The sequence below is a fragment of the Bubalus bubalis genome, chromosome 22 (genome assembly GCF_019923935.1).
Source record: "Bubalus bubalis isolate 160015118507 breed Murrah chromosome 22, NDDB_SH_1, whole genome shotgun sequence".
NCBI classification, from domain to species: Eukaryota; Metazoa; Chordata; class Mammalia; order Artiodactyla; family Bovidae; genus Bubalus; species Bubalus bubalis.
In genome coordinates, this window is record NC_059178.1 from 22,117,196 (window position 1) to 22,135,331 (window position 18,136).

At 40.8% G+C, this 18,136-nt stretch overlaps 1 protein-coding gene across 6 annotated transcripts in view; it reads right to left on the bottom strand.

Annotated features, from left to right (window-relative positions):
* Positions 1-1,994: 1,994 nt before the first annotated feature.
* ARHGAP28 (Rho GTPase activating protein 28) overlaps positions 1,995-18,136 on the bottom strand; it is a 141,221-nt gene continuing 125,079 nt past the window's right edge. For 5 of the 6 annotated variants that reach the window (XM_044934745.2, XM_044934744.2, XM_025273592.3 and 2 more), the window contains 6 exons: positions 16,975-17,172; positions 16,510-16,623; positions 12,015-12,071; positions 9,954-10,078; positions 8,239-8,303; positions 1,995-5,849 (listed from right to left, as the gene is read on the bottom strand). In XM_044934745.2, the coding sequence (XP_044790680.1) occupies positions 5,755-5,849; positions 8,239-8,303; positions 9,954-10,078; positions 12,015-12,071; positions 16,510-16,623; positions 16,975-17,172 (654 nt within the window). In that variant the 3' untranslated portion in view covers positions 1,995-5,754. The other variant, XM_044934743.2, reaches the window with a different exon arrangement.

Below are 18,136 nucleotides of genomic sequence, written 5' to 3' on the forward strand. Positions count from 1 at the left end.
ATATTTAAGTATTTGCTGCGTCAGGTCTTAGTTGCAGCACATGGGGTCTTCCTTGTGTCATGCAGGGTCTTTCCTTGCAGTGCACACACTCTTCAGTTGTGGCGCTCTAGCTTAGTTGCTCTGTAGCATGTGGGATCTTAGTTCTCCAACCAGGGATCGAACCTGCGTCCCTTGCAATGTGGATTTCTAACCACTGGGGAAGTACCCGCCTCCCCCCCCTTTTTTTTTTCTCTTGAGCTTTGGCAGAGTATGTAAAGAGTTCTTTACATAGCCTGGGTGTAACATGTGCATTTGACATACACACACACACAATCTTCTCTCAATATGCCTTTTCGTTAATGATTGTTGTCGTTCAGTCACTCAGTTGTGTCCAACTCTTTGTGACCCCATGGACTGCAGCACGCCAAGCTTCCCTTTTGTTCATTCTCTCCTTAGAGTTTGCTCAAACTCATGTTCATTGAGTTGATGATGCATTCCAACCATCTCATTCTGTCTCCCCCTTCTCCTCCTGCCCTCAATCTTTCCCCGCATCAGGGTCTTTTCTAATGAGTCGGCTCTTCGCATCAGGTGGCCAAAATAATGATATATTTGCTTAAAATCTTGTGGATCCAGATTGTCAATTATTTCCTTTTACAGCTAAGTGTTTGCTATCCCATTGTACTGTGATGTGCTGAGGGTTACGTGGGAGAAAAGCCTGTTCCCAGTTTGTCATCTGAGGACATGGAGCCAAGAACCGCAAAGCCCACTGCTGTGCCGTAATAAACACGTTGTACAAATGCAGAGCAACTGCTGAGAATGAACTGTTACGGCATTAAAGTTCATGAATAAGATGACAATGTGTAGAGTCCACATGTGATTATTAGTTGATAAAACTCAGATGAACCTTTGGAGATGGTCTCCCCTCCCCCAAGATCTGTCTGGCCTGTCAGGAAAGGTGTCATTTCCTGCTGGGAAGATGAGACAAGCAGATCTGGGGGCCCCCCAGCACCCCAGGAACTCCAGATTCTTTTCCATCTGCTCGTGTGCTCTGCTGTCAAAGCCCATTTGGCAGAGATCTTTGGAACTGAGCTAATGTACTTCGTCACTTGTTACAGCCAGCCAGATTCCAAATTGATCTAGTGGAAGAGATGGCAGCTGGGCTCAGGCAGGGTGAGAACCTTCCAGGATGGCCAGCAGAGAAAGCACACACTCCCCAGTCGAGAGCCATGGGAAGGGAGAGTCCTCGGAGCAACTAACCGGGGGCCTGGGATGACAGCTTCATCAACCATGGAGCAGGAAATGTGGATTTAATTTGCATCCCCCTAGTGGCACACGATGCTGAGCATTTTGAACACGTGGTTACTGGCGATTTGTAAATTTTCTTTCGTGAAGGATCTATTCAAGTCTTCCCCCATTTAAAGAAGTTAGGTTGCCTGCCTTTTTTTTTTTTTAATGAGTTCTTAATATAGCCTGAATATCAGTCCTTTGTTAAATATATGCTTTACAATTATATTTTTCCCAACCTGATTTTTATATAATAATCTTGTACGCCATGACCTTGCTAAATCATCTTATTAGTTCTAATAGTTGAAGATACCTTAGGCTTTTGTATATAAATGATCATATTATTTGCAGATGGAGACTATTGCAGATGGAGACTATTTTATCTCTTCTAATCTTTATGCCTTTTTATTAGCTATTGTTCTTGCCTTTGGTATATGGTAAAATGTTGAGTGTAAAAAAAATCATGAATGAGTCAAATATTCTGTTCTGTATCTATTGAAACTATATATATTTTTTCAAAAGCACATATTAAAAGGCACTAACTCAAACAAGTTTAGTAAATAGCTTTGCACAAACATCCACCATTACCCCAGTGCCTAGAACATCACCATTTATGACAGATGGCAAAGACTGGGCTCAAAACACAAACCTTCTGACTGTAAGGCTCCTTTTCTTTCACCAGCGCACCATGGTGTCTTCGGACTAGTTGAACATAAGAAATCTCATGATAATGCTTTTGGTTTTTTCCTCTTTATTTTTATGAATAAAATGCAACATACATATTATACTTGGCAATGAAACTGACGGGATGAAAGAACATTAACTCTTGAGATGGGAGACAACATAAAAAATTGGCACCCTAGGGACAACATGACTTTTCAATCAAATCACATCATTTCCAAGAACAGCTGGAAAATACCTGAAAGAAAAGATGTCATTTTTAAATTAAGGGTGTGTGTGTGTGTACAACTGTTGAAAAATGTTTAAAACATTTTAATCCATGTCGTATTATTTTTTATTAAGTGACATGTTTATGAAAAAAAAAAACAAAACAAAACAGCTGAAAGTGCCAGACAGAAAATATAAAACTACAGAGTCCCAGAATATATATTCCTTTCAGATGTGTAATACATTTATGAAAAACAGTTGAAATATGTTTGACAGAAAGAAGGGGCACTTTAATCTCACGTGACTTTCAGTCAAGGGCAGTGTGGGGAAAACAGCTGAAAATGCGTGAAATTTGATGAAGTGAATTCCTACATTTGAAAACCTGTGACTCCACAGGGTTAAACGCACAAGACGACAAGTAAAGGACAGACTCTCTCGGCCTCTACAACACACCTCACAATTACAGAGTATTTTTGGTTTTAAAGCTTTTGCTAAAAATATTTTACATCATTAAATGCATATTATTAAATGTACATTGAAAGCTAAGTGAAGTGACTTAAATAATAAGATCAGGGACCATTTGTAACAAAAATTGTTAACGTCCGTCATTTATCCCCCCAAGGAAAGACAAGTGAGGTAGTTTATACTGTATATACATTGTAAAGAGATTAATATTCCAGTTTGTTCAAAGATCTCCCCTTGAACTCACTGAACTCATTGTTCAGTGACCTGAAGACTCATATCATCAAGGGAGCTGTTTAGCAAAGGGATCTTCTTTTGTAGACTGGAGGCAAGAAGGAGCGCGTTCTAGTGTTTTTTTCTGAATAAGTCTTCCTAAAACGATAACTTTCTCTAGCGCTCTCCTAGATGTCCTTTTCCTAACTGCACACAAAGAGCGCATGGGACAAGGTGAGGGGGAAGCTACCAAGAACAGAATTTAGAAGCCCAGGGTCTGACTTGTCTTTTGTTTGCAGATACACTATTCATGTTTGCCTTTACACTATTCATTGTTATAGATGACTGTAACTATTGAAAAACAACTCTTCATAAGGCAAGTATAGTTTTTTCAACACTTAGGTGACTGCCATTTTTGAGTTTTAGTTGTACGGGTTTGTTTATTCATTAAGAATAAACTCAAGTTTTAAAAAAAGTAATAAAATCAGTAAAAAGAACTTTTTTAACCTCACAAAAATTAGTTTATGTGTCTACTGGAAATTCTTCTCTGATCAGTTAACTGTATGACTAAGAATTCAAGTTACATCCAATATATTGGTATTGACATGGGCTTCCATATTATATAGTTATTTTAAAGTTGTCACACATCCTTGAAGGCAGTGATTAATTTAAGATTATTGACTGGGCTGAGCCTTTGACATCTAAACGATGTCACATCTTATCCACATCAAATGTGGATAAGAAATTCAGAAACTTAATTTTTTTTAACTGTCATTTTTTAGCCATTTATTTAAAACTAATGACTAATGGGGTAAATCTTAAAACTTTTAGAAGTCTTCCATCAGTGCTAATGTGTTTTCAGTCAAAAGAAATAAAAATTCCGAAATAAAAAATTGGCTAGGTTGGTGAATTTTCTAAGCACAACAGAATTTACTCTAAATGAGAGGAAATTCAGTTAGAGAAATCAGTCATTGTTTTAATATATACACAGAAGTGTAAGGCACCTAATTTGAAGAACTTCCTTGTATGTGGGCATCAGTTACAGCTATCTTAGGTCTTGGAACTTAGCAACTAATACACGGACTAAAATGCTTACTCCTGTTGTTTGAATTGCAAGAATGATAACTGCATTTTCTCAGACCCTCAAAGTTCATTATGCAAACTCACATGCTGTCAATTAGCCATACATTGAAAACTGATGAAATATAGGAATAAATATAAACCAACAGAATGCATGTTTTTCTTCCACTGGGTTTTCAAGCAAAGGAAATAAAAACTCTCAAATAAACAAAATGAATGGATATTAGCTTTCCACAAAAATGTAACACAGCTCCAATGGGCAGGAACGTTGAATATAAATCAAGGTTTCATAGATATCAAGGCATAATGAGCATGGAAAAGATTTCTTCTATAATACAGGCTTAAATTATCATCACATTATGTTCTGAGACTTGGTAAGTAGATAAAGGGCTTCCCAGGTGGCACTAGTGGTAAAGAACCCACCTACCAATGCAAGTAGATAAAATGTTTTCTGCATTTGTAAGCAACTTTGTCTATTGTTTGAACTGCAAGGGAGAGTCATTTGGATGTTAAATTTCATTAAAACTCACATAAGCTTGTCAAAATCTCAAGCTGTAGATCTAATCCAAAGCACACATGTGGGATAAGTGAGACCTCTATCCCTGTTTCTATATGCTGCAGTCCCCAGAGGAAAGGCAGGGCTCCCTGACCTCTCAGCACATGTCAGATCTGCTCTCAGAATCGTGGAGAACTGTGCTTTCTCACCAACTGCAGGCCTGGAAAAATGGCTCTGTGGGCTTCTGGGAGCGAGGCAGTTTTCAGGTCACCCAACATGCATCATGATTCTAAAGCCTGATGCTAATCCATGGGGCCTGGCCAAGTCTATGATGGATGAACACAAACAAAATCTGTTTTTATAGCATAGGAAGTCTGGATAGAATGGTATTTTTCAGCACTCTTGGATAAAGAGCAGTTGGATAAAGGCAGTTCTGCATTTGAACACTGGGGCTGCAGAAGTGATTATCTACAGTCATGAAACTTAAAAAATGATGTGTTTGGGGAGGAAAGACAATCTGGGCCTGGCACATGGAGAGCTATTCACTGAGCACCATCATCATGATGAGAAACAGAAGCTCCAGGACTGCTGACTGCACCGAAGGTTATGGAAGCACAAGAAAATCCTTTGTAAACCTGACCTTAACTATGTGTTCATAACAGAGTAAGCTTTAAAAGTATCCGTTTTCAATAGTCCATGATAGGGAGATGTTCACTTGCACCAGAAAGCAGTCACAACACGGTACAGCATACAGAACAGTACAGTGGGCTGTACACACAAGTTCCTCCTCCTCCAATTCAGGAGCAAGTCAGAGCGTAAATATTGTTATGTGTGACTTTGGAAACAGATTCTCTTTGGAAAGGAGATCTAAATTACTGTTCAGAGAAGAAATTTTTGTTTTTTTTCTTGCATCCTAATTCAAAAAGGTCTCTCTCTATATATATATATAAAACATAGGTATAAAAAAGTCTCTTCTACCTCTTGTGTTTGGCAGCATTTGTTACGTCGAGAAGTGCCTCTTATCCCCAGGTATAAAGACCAAGCTCATTTCTGTTGTGAGTCAAAGTATCAGAAATGATGAGAGCTCCATATTTTATGCTGGCCTTTCTTCTGGAAGGATCACACCCTCTTTCCTTCACTCTTACCAAGGAACCACCATGAGACGGCTTCAACTCAGATGGTCAACCAGCTCCTCATCCACGATTCATGCTGACAATTCCGGGAGACACCAGTTGGGCTGAGAAACACTGAGAGGGTCTAGGGAAAGACATGTCAGAAGCTTGTTTTTTCCCTACTGAATGTAGGACTCCTTGGCATGTAATATATGATAGCTGCCATCTTGGGGGGTGATTTCAAACACTCTGTTGGGGTTTAATCACCCATTCTGCCTGGGGATTCACATGATAAACATCCAATATATAAGCATCCGGATCCAAGCAGTGCTGTCCTAAAAGAAATGAAAATCGGAGAATGTTTTCAAAAGGCCACACTTCTATGCATGGGCATATTTTTGTGTATGGGTGTTGCAAGTCTCAAATAAGGCCAATATCATTCTCTCAGCTAAAAGCAGATTCAGTTTAAAGTTTCCAGGACAGCCAACCTACCTTCCTTCCCTCTTTCCTTTATTTCTTTCTGACTGTGAAGTACTCCAAATAAACCCCATGTGGGAAAAAACAGACTAACCCCAGGAAAATTGCTCCCCAGATCACCACACCAATTAGAAAAACATGGCAAGAACCTGTTTCAGGCATCAACTCATTTATATGATGATGATCACTGATGATCATCTATGTGATAATACATGTCCTCTAATTTTTTTTTTTTTTTTTTTACAGATAGTAACTTGACCAGGACTAAAGATGAGCATGAAGTTTTATTTTAGGAGTGGTCGTTTCATTTCTCCTGTGGGAAGAAGATCTGGAATAACAACAGAAAGGGGAAAATGCATTTGAAAATTCTTATGTACAGTGTGTTTGAAATGTGCACTAAAGTCTCAAACAAAATACCAAGATTTCATTGCTTGCTTGACTCATTCCTTCAGTTCTCAAGTATTTCTCGAGCCATTATGGTGTTGAGCATTATTCTAAGGGCTGAGGCCACAGCAATGCATCAGACAGGTAAAAATATCTGCCCTCTTGCTTATGTTCTAAAAGTGGTAAAAGGCAACTAGCAAATAAGAAAGTAGATGGGAAGTAAGCCCGATGATGATTAGAACGTGAGAGAACGAGAAAGCCGGGAAGGAAGAAAGGATCCCGTCCAGGAAGCTCTCACTGAGAAGCTGATACGGCGGCAAACCTGCCAGGTGGGGGAGTGAGGAGAGGGCCATCCGAGGGAGGGCGCTCTGGGCCCGAGTCAGCAGAGGCGAAGGCCCAGGACAAGATGGCTGGTGACCGGATGTGAAGGTGGGTGTCGAGGTGGGTCTGGACGTAAAACCTGAGAGAAGGCGGCACCCAGATGCCTCCAGAGCAGGCATCGAGCTCACCACGGAGACAAGTGCAGAGAGAATCGTCCCCCGCGCTCAGAGAGTGAGAGGATGAGGAGTAACAGGCAGAAGACGCTCAGAAGGAGCGGCCTGGGAAGTGGGGATGGAGGGCGGGGGAGCCAGGCGCCCGGGGCCCTGGACACCAGGGGAAGAGGGCACTGTTTTCAAAGGAGGGAAGGATCAACTCGGGTGATTATGAAGACAGAAGGAAGCCCTGGATCTCACACCTGAGAGTCCTCTGCTGACCTGGACGAAAGAGCAATTCTGGTGAAATGCTGAGGTGTAAAGCCTGACTGGAGTGGCTTCAGGGGAGAAGGAGGAGGAGAGACTGGAGCACAGACGACCGGAGGAGGAGAGACTGGAGCACAGACGACCGGAGGAGGAGAGACTGGAGCACAGACGACCGGTTCAAGGAGCTGTTGTCACAAGTGGAGCAGAGAAATGGGAGTCGACTGGAAGGGGTCCAGAGAGTTGTGTGGAGATGAGCGGAGTTCCGGAAATGTTTATACAGAGAGAAATGGTGGGGTTGGGAGGGGAGAGCTGACGACAGAGGGGACGATGACCACAGTCCTCATCAGCAGCAGGGACGCGCCAGCCGCAAACAGGAGCACGAGGATTTCATCCCAACCGTGAGGGGCAAGAGGGAGCTAAGGGCACACGCGCGGGGATGGAATTTTCTTTTTATTCCTTCCTGTCCCCTCAGGGGAAGAGGATGAACCTGGACTGAGAGCTGAACAGTGAAGTTCAACCAAAAGGAAAGTGCCACAGTTTCTCCTTTCATTTGCATGACTCTCCAGAGATGCTCTAACTTTCAGAGTCATCCTTAAAAGACTCAGAAATCTACTCCACATCAACTACAGTATTTACATGCAAAATTTGAGAATATTTTAGGAACACTTTTTAGGAAAATTACACTATTCTTAGGTGAGATTAAAAAAAAAAACAGACACTTTGATTTTATATCTAAGAAACTTGTAAAATATGTTTTTATTAACACAATTGTTGTTCAGTGGCTCAGTTGTCTCTGACACTTTGCAACCCCGTGGACTGCAGCACGCCAGGCTTCCCTGTCCTTCACTATCTCCCAGAATTTGCCCAAACTCATGTCCATTGAGTCAGTGATGCCATCCTACCATCTCTTATTAACACAATAATAGCATCCTGTTTCCTTTAGAGCATTACTTAGAGTAATCAGCAGATTACTCAGTTTCTCTGCTCCAGGAGATGGTGAAGGACAGGGAAGCCTAGCGTGCTGCAGTCTATGGGGTCACAAAGAGTGGGACCTGACTTAGTGACTGAACAACAACAGAGTAATCAGAGCCTGTAGGAGTAAAAATTATTGACAAATGCTTACCTATATTACCTCCAATTTCATATAACCTTTGGTTCTGGATCTTAATGCATTCCGATGAACCATGACTGAGAAAAGAACAAAGCGATATAATTTTAACCCTCTTCAGACATTCTGAGGTAAACCTGTGGATTAAGTAACCATAGCAGCAAACAATTCATTCTGCTTTGAGTGGAATACACCCCACAAATCATGATGATGACTGAAGGGAGGATAAAAGCTTTTTTTGGTCTGTTTGACACAGCGAAGCGTCTGAGGCAGACAGGAAGACGGATGCAGCCAGGCTCCACAGCCACACCAGCCTTTCCGTCCACGACTGTCACACTGTCAGCTCCACTCGAGAGGGGACACGGTTGCTGACACATCAAGGCTGGCCAAGGAGCAGCTGGGTGCTCCGCACTGCCTTGTCACGGGCCGCATCACTCTCAGTTCAAAAGCAGTCCAGCCTCACTTCTGCAGTTGTCAAAAATAGAATGGAGCTCTCTTCTTCGCCCATGCCACATTTCTAAGCTTGCCCAGTGCTTTGCAAACTAACGCTGACTTTGTTGTATGTCTCTGCCTGATAATGAAAGCAAGTCGGAGCAAATAATTGGCCAATTTTAATTTTCCACCCTGGACTAGGTTGCCAGGATAGAAGAGTCTGGAAAGGCTACTGCTGAGCTCTGGTTCCTTGAACTGTCAGCCTGGTTACTTACAGACATGGTTACAGACTATCCTCTCTCTCCACTGTGAGGGAGAAGGATATGCACCCTCTTTGTTTAAGTAAACATTTTATTTCAGATAGTTGTAGATCTGTATGTAGATATAAGAAAATATACAGACACATCCTGTGTACTTCTTTCCGGGTTTCCCTGATAGTAAAATCTTGCAATATCTGAGTGTGATGTCACAACAGAAGGGCCCCATGGATTCAGTCAAGCTACAGTGTTTCCTGCTCCACATGGTCCCCCTAGTTCCTACTGATAGCCCCACACCCCGCCCTTGTCCTTATCCTCCATCATTTACCATGACTTAATGTTCTTTAGGGTGACTTAAGGCAGACATGGCTCAGACAGTAAAGAATCTGCCTGCAATGCAGGAGACCTGAGTTTGATCCCTGGGTCAGGAAGATCCCCTGGAGAAGGGAATGGCAACCCATTCCAGTATTTTTACCTGGAGAATTCCATGGACAGAGAAGCCTGCCAGGCTACAGTCCATGGGGTCACAAAGAGTTGGACACGACTGAGCAACTAACATCTTCACACTTTGAAGGCGGACATGCAAAAATATTTTGTCAACATCACTCTGATCCTAAGGTTCATTGATAGTAGGTTTTATGACGTTCACTCCACTACATAAACTGTACTTGTTACAGTCATGTTAAAGCCCAGTGGAGCCTGGAATAACAATATTCCTGGAAATCTATCAAGATATATAAAAACTAACTTGCTAAAATTTTTATCCAAATAAAAAGTAAAACTCAATGAGTAAATGAAGCCACCAAGACAGAAAATCTACCTATTTAAGAATCTCAATTGTAGAAGTTCCTTGGGAAAAAAAAGCTTTTGTTATTGATAATTCTACGGTATACTTCTTTCTCTACTTTTGATTCTTCAGTTACTGGTGAAATCCTTAAAGTAACAGGTTCTAATTTTTCAAAAAGGTCAAATTTTCAAATAAAAGATTTGCTCATCAGATAAAAGCCCATCTGCCTTACAGAGACTCTTACGTCTACTCACCTGTTCTCACACTGAAATTTTGCCAGGATGTCTTTGACTTTGGTTTGACTGTTGAGTTGAATGGCCATGGACACCTTGGAGAGAAGGGGCGCGTGGACCCTTATGACGCCCTCTGGCACGTCGGACTGCCAAGGAGGAAAAAGGCAGCACGTTTTGTCAAACTCAGTGATTGCACTTAAGACACACAGAAATCAGTGGCATTCCAAATGAGGGAAATGTGGAAACATGACGGGGATTCAGCCAGAACAGAACACTGCTTCCTTTCTTACAGGAGATTCGCTAATAACTAAACTTAACCTGGGGTTTTACTTCTGTTACAGGCTTTGGTCTCACTATGCCTTAAAATCACGAGAGGGGACTTCCCTGGTGGTCCGGTGGCCAAGACTCTGTGCTCCCAATGCTGAGGGCCCACATTCGATCCTTGGTCAGGGAACTAGATCCCATTTGCTGCAACTAAAGATCCTGTGTGCTCCAACGAAGACTAAAGAGCCTGCATGCCACAGCTGAGACCCGGTGCAGCCAGATAAACAAATATTTTTTATAAGTCATGAGGGAAGTGAAACTGGGTTGTGACAGAAATCTAATGTTTCTATCCATGCATTTTCTTGAACAATGTCCTAAATAGGCCTATTTGAAGCAGGATTCTGTATTTCAATTTTTTTAAGAAAGTCAACCTTCTGAAAATTTAAGGATCTATTTGAAATGTGCCTTTCAAATATACCTGTTTCTTTAGTCAGCAGCAGTGAATGGTCATCCCAGATTGCATTCCAGATGGACACCGAACTCGACCCTCAAAGTGTGCTAGGAGCACTGCGAAGTGTGGGTGGCTGGGAGGGGTGTGCTGCTCTCGTGTGCTCTGATGGGCCCTGGGACCTCAGAGCTCCCGTCTGCATGAAACAGTCAAAGAATGGTGCTGTCTAATGGACAGTAAAGTCTGTTCTGTTCTAACTGGATGGAAATTTCCCATTGTTTCAAAATTTTGAGTGTTTTAAATCTTAATTATCTATTTAGAGATGGACAGAAAGAAATAAATTTCTATCTGAGGATCTGGCTATACCTCAGGTAATTATTTTAAATAATCTGTGTGTTATCAAAGGATGGTATTGTTGATGTAGAAGGTTCATGTGAATTGACTCACTATATCCCCTAGAAGAAATATGGGTTGAATTGTGTAGAAGTCCTAAGCCCCAGGACCTCAGAATGTGACCTTGTGGAAACAGGAGTACAATGTGCCCTTAATCCAAGGACCAGTGTACTCCAGTGACTGGCCACTGTACTCTGGTGACCGCTGTCCTTATAAGAGGAGAAGACACACACACGCACACACACTCACACGCACGCGGGGTGAATGCCATGTGAAGACGGAAGCAGAGACTGGATGATGCCTCATCCACAGCTAAGGAAGGCCCAGGACTGCCGGCATCGCCAAAAGCTAAGAATGCTGTCAGAATCACACACTTCTTTCACAGCCTTCAGAAGGAATCAACCAAACAACACCTTGGTTTCGGAGCTTCAGCCTCCAGAACTGTGGGAAAGTAAATTCTATCACGTCAGTCCACCCTGTTTGTGGCACTAGGCAGCGCTAGGAAACTATTTTTAAAGGATCAGTTCTTACAATACATTTCTACTATTACCAGCGAGAACCAGGAGAGCATGCAGGAATGGCCAATGCCAGGGGTCGGGAGCTGGGAGGGAGCAGGGAGCTAAGAGCACCCTCCTAAAACACTCTTTGGGGCATCTCACATCCCTCCTCTACCAGCGCCCCCCAGAAGCCTCTGAAGATGAATTCCACACTCCTGACATTATTGAGACTGTTATAATGATCACAGGCTCCCTCTAACTTTGCAGAATATTCACTCTTGTGAACAGAACCCCTAGCCACAAATTCCAAGTCATCAGTTAGTTGAGTCCCTATACCATTCCTTCACATGCTACACTGAAAATGTCAAGTGTGCAGGGATATCATGACCAAAATTAGACACAGATAAGGTAGATACAGCCAAAGAATATTATGTAAGGAGTTAATAATTAGGGAGGAGAGGGAATAATTTGTTTCCTTACCATTCTTCTTGTAGAGGGTGATTTTTGCAGTACCTTTGATGTCTTGGGGCTTGTAACCTAAAAACACACACACACACACACACACACACAAAACACATTTAATCTTTAGAATTGATACAGAGAAAACAAGCACGTACTGCTGCTAGAAGTGTAGACTGGTACAACCTTTATGGAAAACATTTTGGCAATATTTACCAATTATAAAATATATTCACTCTGACCCAACAATTCCACATCTATAACTTCATCCTACAAATAGTTTTCATTTGTGAGAAATGACATATGTCTAAGTTTATTCACTGATGCATAAACTTTAATAGCAAAAGGTTGGACACAATCTAACTATTCAACAATCTGGGAATATTTAAATAAGTTAGTGTGTCTTTGGAATATCATGCAAAAGAAGCAAAGAGGAAGGCTTTGTGGACTGACTTGGAATAACCACTATGATTCCATAAGTCATTAAAGATGATGCAGCACAGAGTTTCACCTACATTACCATTCGTGGGAAAAAGGTGAAGACCATGTCCTCACATTTGCTTGTATGTCACAGCACCTCTCTACAGGTAAATATACCTGTGTGTTCCCGTGCACACACGCTGTCACTGGTTGTATTCCTTGTCCTCAGGAGGGGAAGTCAGAGCTGACCAACTTTTCTCTACAGTTTCTCCCCTTCCAATCTTTTTGAATTTTATAAACTGTTAATGAACTATCAGTCTAAGTCAAGAAGTAAAAATACAATATAGCACAAGAGAACCAAAGAAAGACTATTTCTTCATCTTTAAGTGCTTGCTTCCATGGTATTTATAACCTTTTAAAATTCTACTTAGTTCTATTTATAATTAAAACACTAAAGCAACTGACATGCATAAAGCATCACACAGTTCTTTACACCCACATTATGTGAGTTGGTGCTGAAGACAACTTGGTGAAATAGGAAGGTATCATGACTTTTCCCCCCAAAGTGAAAATGTAAGAAAATTGAGGCTCAGAGATAGACTTAAATTTGCCTGGGCTCGCAAAGCCTGACCTGACCTCAGATTCAGCTCCACACACATCATACTAACACCATTAAAATTTTCCAGAATGAAAATGGCAAAGAATAAGAAATCTAGAAGTCTGTCCCTCCATAAAAGCAATGAACAAACTGGAAAAACCTGTCACTGTCATCTTCAGAACTCCAGAAACTAACCCCAAAGTGGCAGCCAGGGGAGTGCTTAAGTAAGAAAAACGACTGAGTCTTGATAAGAATGGTGAACTCAGTGGCATTTTAGCTTACACTTTCCCATCTCTGCTCCACAGCTCAGCGACAGCCTTGAAAATAACCGCCTACATTCCTGGTGTAGGTTCTGAAGGGCGTGGAAGGGACCTCATTCACAAGGAATTCTAGTTATTTGTTCCCTGGAAGACTGGCTGGCCTTTATCTTGTCTGACTTGGAACCTGACCAGTGCTAAAGCGGTGTGATGTTGAAAACATTTATAGGCAAATGTTGTAATCGCTGCTGCCTAATGCAGTGCCTAAGAGCAGGGGAAAATATAAACTAATTAAAAATCTTGGAAGGCAAGCCAAGGGAACTAGATGCTTTGGGGAGTAAGGTCTTTGAAAAGCCTCAACATATTCCTGAGAACCTAGAAGGTCATGTGCATGCTCAGGGCTGTGCACATATTCAGGAAAGACCTGAAAAGAACCTAAGTGCTCACCTCTGGCTGACCTTTAAGTACTGTCCAAACAGGAACTGAAGTTCAGGCCAAGTTGTAAGCCGCCTGGCTGAACGCTGAAGGTGTGTCAAGCACACAACACACAGAGCTCATCTGCAAAGACTGGGAGATATTTTTGGCTCCAGGTATCTAAGAAAATCTCTGTGCAAACACCAGCAAACCACTAGGCTAACGGAACAGAGATTTCAGCAGCCACACAAAACATAGAGACATAAGAAAATTAGTTCAGCGGCAAAGTCATTAACAAATATATAACAGCTATAACAAACAGCAACCCTGGGGAGGGGGAAGAATCTGAAGTTGACCTAGGAGACATCTGTAGGACAGTGACAGCAGAATCCATTCTTAAGCACATATACAACACTGTCCAGGATAGACAGTATGTTAGACCACAAAACAGGTCTCAGTCAAGTGTAAAATATCAAAATAATACAACACATGCTACATAGCCACCATGGAATAAAATTAGAAATCAATAACAAAAGGAAATTTAGAAAATTTATGCCTAAATAACCAATGGGTCAAAGGGAAATTAGAAAATACCTTGAAATGAACAATAATGAAACACAGTACACCAAAACTTACTGGATGGAGCAAAAAGTACCCAGAGGAAAATTTACAGAAGTAAATGCTTACTTTAAAAAAAGACCTCAAATTAGTAGCCTAACTTTCCATCTTATGAAACTAAAAAAAGCCAGCCAAACTCAAAACAAGCATAAAGAAGGAAAAAATAAAGATCTGAGTTTTAATAAGGGCTAGAGAAAAACAAAAAATAGAGAAAATCAATGAAACAAAAGCTGGCTCTTCAAAAAGACCAAAGAAATTGACAACCCTTTGGCTAGATTCACCAAGAAAAAAGAAAAGATTCAAATTATTAATCAAAAGTATGAGAAGGAACATTAATACAAACCCTAGAGAAAAAAAAAAGATTATAATACTATTTATATGAACAATTAGTATTTCAACAAATTAGATAACCTAGATGATATCAAGTCCTAGAAACACACTGACTATCAATACTGACTTAAAAAGAAACAGAAAATCTTGAATGGAGCTATAACAAGAACTTGAGTTAGTAATAAAAAAAATTCTTACAGAGAAAAGTCCAGGACCAGGTGACTTCACTGGTGAATTTTACCTCATGTTTAAAGACATAACACTAATCTTTCTCAAACTCTTTCAAAAAATAGAAGGAGGAACCACTTTCTAACTCATTCTGTAAGGCTGTTATTTCCCTTATACCAAATCCAGACAAAGACATAACAAGAACAAAGAACTAAAGGCCAATATCCCTTATAAAAGTTGGTGCAAAATCTTCATCAAAGTACTTACAACTGAACATAGGGTTGCCATATGACCCAAGAGATGCCCAAGAAAAATGCAAAACAAACAAACAAAGTGAAGTAGTGATACATGCCACAACAGGGTGAACCCTGAGCATTATGCTGAGTGACAGAAGTCATGTACACAATAGGCCACATATTGTATGATTCCAGTTACACGAAATGTCCAGCTAGGTAAATTCATAGAGATAGAAAGTAGATGAGAGTTTGTCAGGGATTGTGGGGAAGGGAGTAGTGAGGAGTGAATGCCTAACTGGTATGGGGTTTCTTTTGGGGATGGTAAAGATATTCTGAAGTTAGACAGTGGTGATGTTGTACAACACTGTGAATTATACTAGAAATAGATACTAAAAATTACACTTTTTGAAATAGTTAAAATGGCAAATTTTATGTGTGAATTTTTTCTCAATTAAAACAAAAAATTTTCCCCAACTTTAGTATGTTGGTTCTACTTGATCTGAAATCACTTTGCCTGTATATAGTGAGGAAATGCAGCCATCCATCCTGACTGTGATAGATCGATTAGCAATACCTCTACCTTACTGCCTCGGGATTCACTATTTCTTTCCTTGAATGAACTCTCCTCTCTTTGTTCCCTTTAGAATGCTATCCATCCTTCAAGATGCAGTTCAAATGCCACTTTCTCCACGAAGCCTCCACATTGGACACACTTCTTTCTCCTCTATGTGAGCCCCAGCCCGCTATCTGCACAACACGCCTGACATGGAATGCATATTCATGGTTCTTGTGTACACTTCTCTATCAGGTTATCTCTCTGCTGGATACACATTCCTTTAAGGACAAAGTGAGTTTCCTGTACCTCTGCATCCTCCTCAAGGCCAAATGCTATGCCTGACACTCGCAATCGTCCTCAGAGATCTTTAAAGCAGTAAAGATAATTCTTCTAAAGCCTGTTCCCATTATGCATCTCCACACAAGCAACTGTGCTAAGGCAAAAATTCTTTGAAGTGCAACAAATTTACACTAAATGACTTGAGGATTAGATATCCTTTCAGCATCCAATCACCATGGAAATCTCGGTCTCTAGCTATTAGATACACTGACAGCTGGACCACCCTTAAATCCAGTTCACAGGGATTAAAATGTTGACTCTCAGCATCTGTAAGAACCATTTGCCCTTAAGTACTTGAGAGAATATTAACGGAATTATCTTTATTAATATTAATGAATTATCTCTCATGATGATAGACGGAATTCAAAAACTTCAAGCAAAAAGCACCTAATTCAACGAAATGGAAACACCACAGCACTCTGTCGTGAATGCAATTTCCACAGTCTTTACAGTCACAAGAGTGACACTTTGTGAGAACATAACAATTCTGCTTCTAAATTACAAGCTACTTTGTGCATCACTTTGAGACAGAAGAGCCTGGCGGTCATGATATTCGTGCATTTATTTATTGTCTCATTACCCCTCGTTCTATGGTCTTCCTCCTTAGCAGCTTTTTGACACTTGGGAGTGGCTTCTTTAACAACATGGTGGCTTCATTCATTCTTCTGACTTGAGAGATTAAGAAAGAAGGAACCTGGAGAAGAAACAGAGCCTGAATAGAAGGAAAACATGTGGATTGACCCTCCCTGGTAGAGTCTGTCTTCAGTTTTGTTTACTCCTTCTGGCCACTCAGTATCCAGGAACCAGGAACTGTGGTTCTGTCCTCATAAAGATTAGGAAAATCTACTAGGATTCCTGTTTCAAGGAAAATATGTTTGGGAGCGAGCAGCCCTGTGGAATGCAAAAGACACCACCAGGAACCCGGGATCATGTCTCCCATCTCCCCCTGTGACTGAGGGCACTGCTCGCTCACCAGCCTTTATGTTTCCTGGGTGGGTGCTGGTGGACATAAGAGGAACATCCAGGTCGTCACAGTGGTACTCACCGTCCACAACATCTCCTGGTACTTGAGCATCAGACGGATGATGTGGGCAGCAGTGTTTGCTAAGAGTAATTCTTCACAGTCAGAATGTTTGCTTCTACTGAAGAAAAGATTTGGTGCCATGACGGTAGAAATGTTCCATATACTCATGCGGTTTTTTGACTCATTGGCAATGACTTTATTGAAGAATGTCATGAGGGCCTAATAAGAAGCAGCACGGGGTCACACTAGTTGCAAATCATAAAAAGGCATCGCTGACTACTGTCATTCATTTCTATACCCACTCACGAGGCCTCTAGAAAATGGTCAGGACTAAAGAATGGCTAAACATGTCACGTTTCTTCTTTAATTGTTTGAAAGTGTGGATGAGAAATGTGAAGAATTTACTCATTTCTCTGCTTCATAAAAGTAGCTTCATTTTTTATCGAATTTGTTATATTGGGATCACTATAAATAATAGTTTGCATTTTCTTATTTTCTTTTATCTTAAGCAAGTTTGACAGATATTAAAATTAAACAATAAACAAGGGAGAAAAAACACTACAGCTCAAATAAACATGAAATGCAGTTTTGTTGTGAAGGAGGAAAAGTAACTCACTCTTAATTTAAGGCAATATTGTTAAAAATATTTTCTGTTTCCTTGGGAAAGAAAAACACATTTTAAAAAACTGAGCTTTAAAATAAATAAGTTATGAAGTAAATAAGTTATGGGGATATAGCACATAGCATGATGACAATAGTCAATAATATTGTATTGCATATTTGAAAATTACTAAGAGAGTAAATCTTAATAGTTCTCTCAAGAAAAAAAGATTTTCTGTATTGGTAGTGGAGGGTAACAAGACTTACTATGGTGATTGCTCTGCAGTGCATACTAATATCAAAACATCATGCTGTATATTTGAAATCAATGTTATATGTCAAAAGTGAAAGTCACTCAGTCATGTCCAACTCTATGCAAACCCATGGACTGTATAGGGGTCCAGACTGTATAGATTCTCCAGGCCAGAACACTGGAGTGGGTAGCCATTCCTTTCTCCAAAGGATCTTCCCAACCCAAGGATGGAACTCATGTCTCCCTCGTGGCAGGCGGATTCTTTACCATCTGAGCCACCAGGGAAGTCCCAGAATACTGGAGTGAGGAGCCAATCCCTTCTCCAGAGGA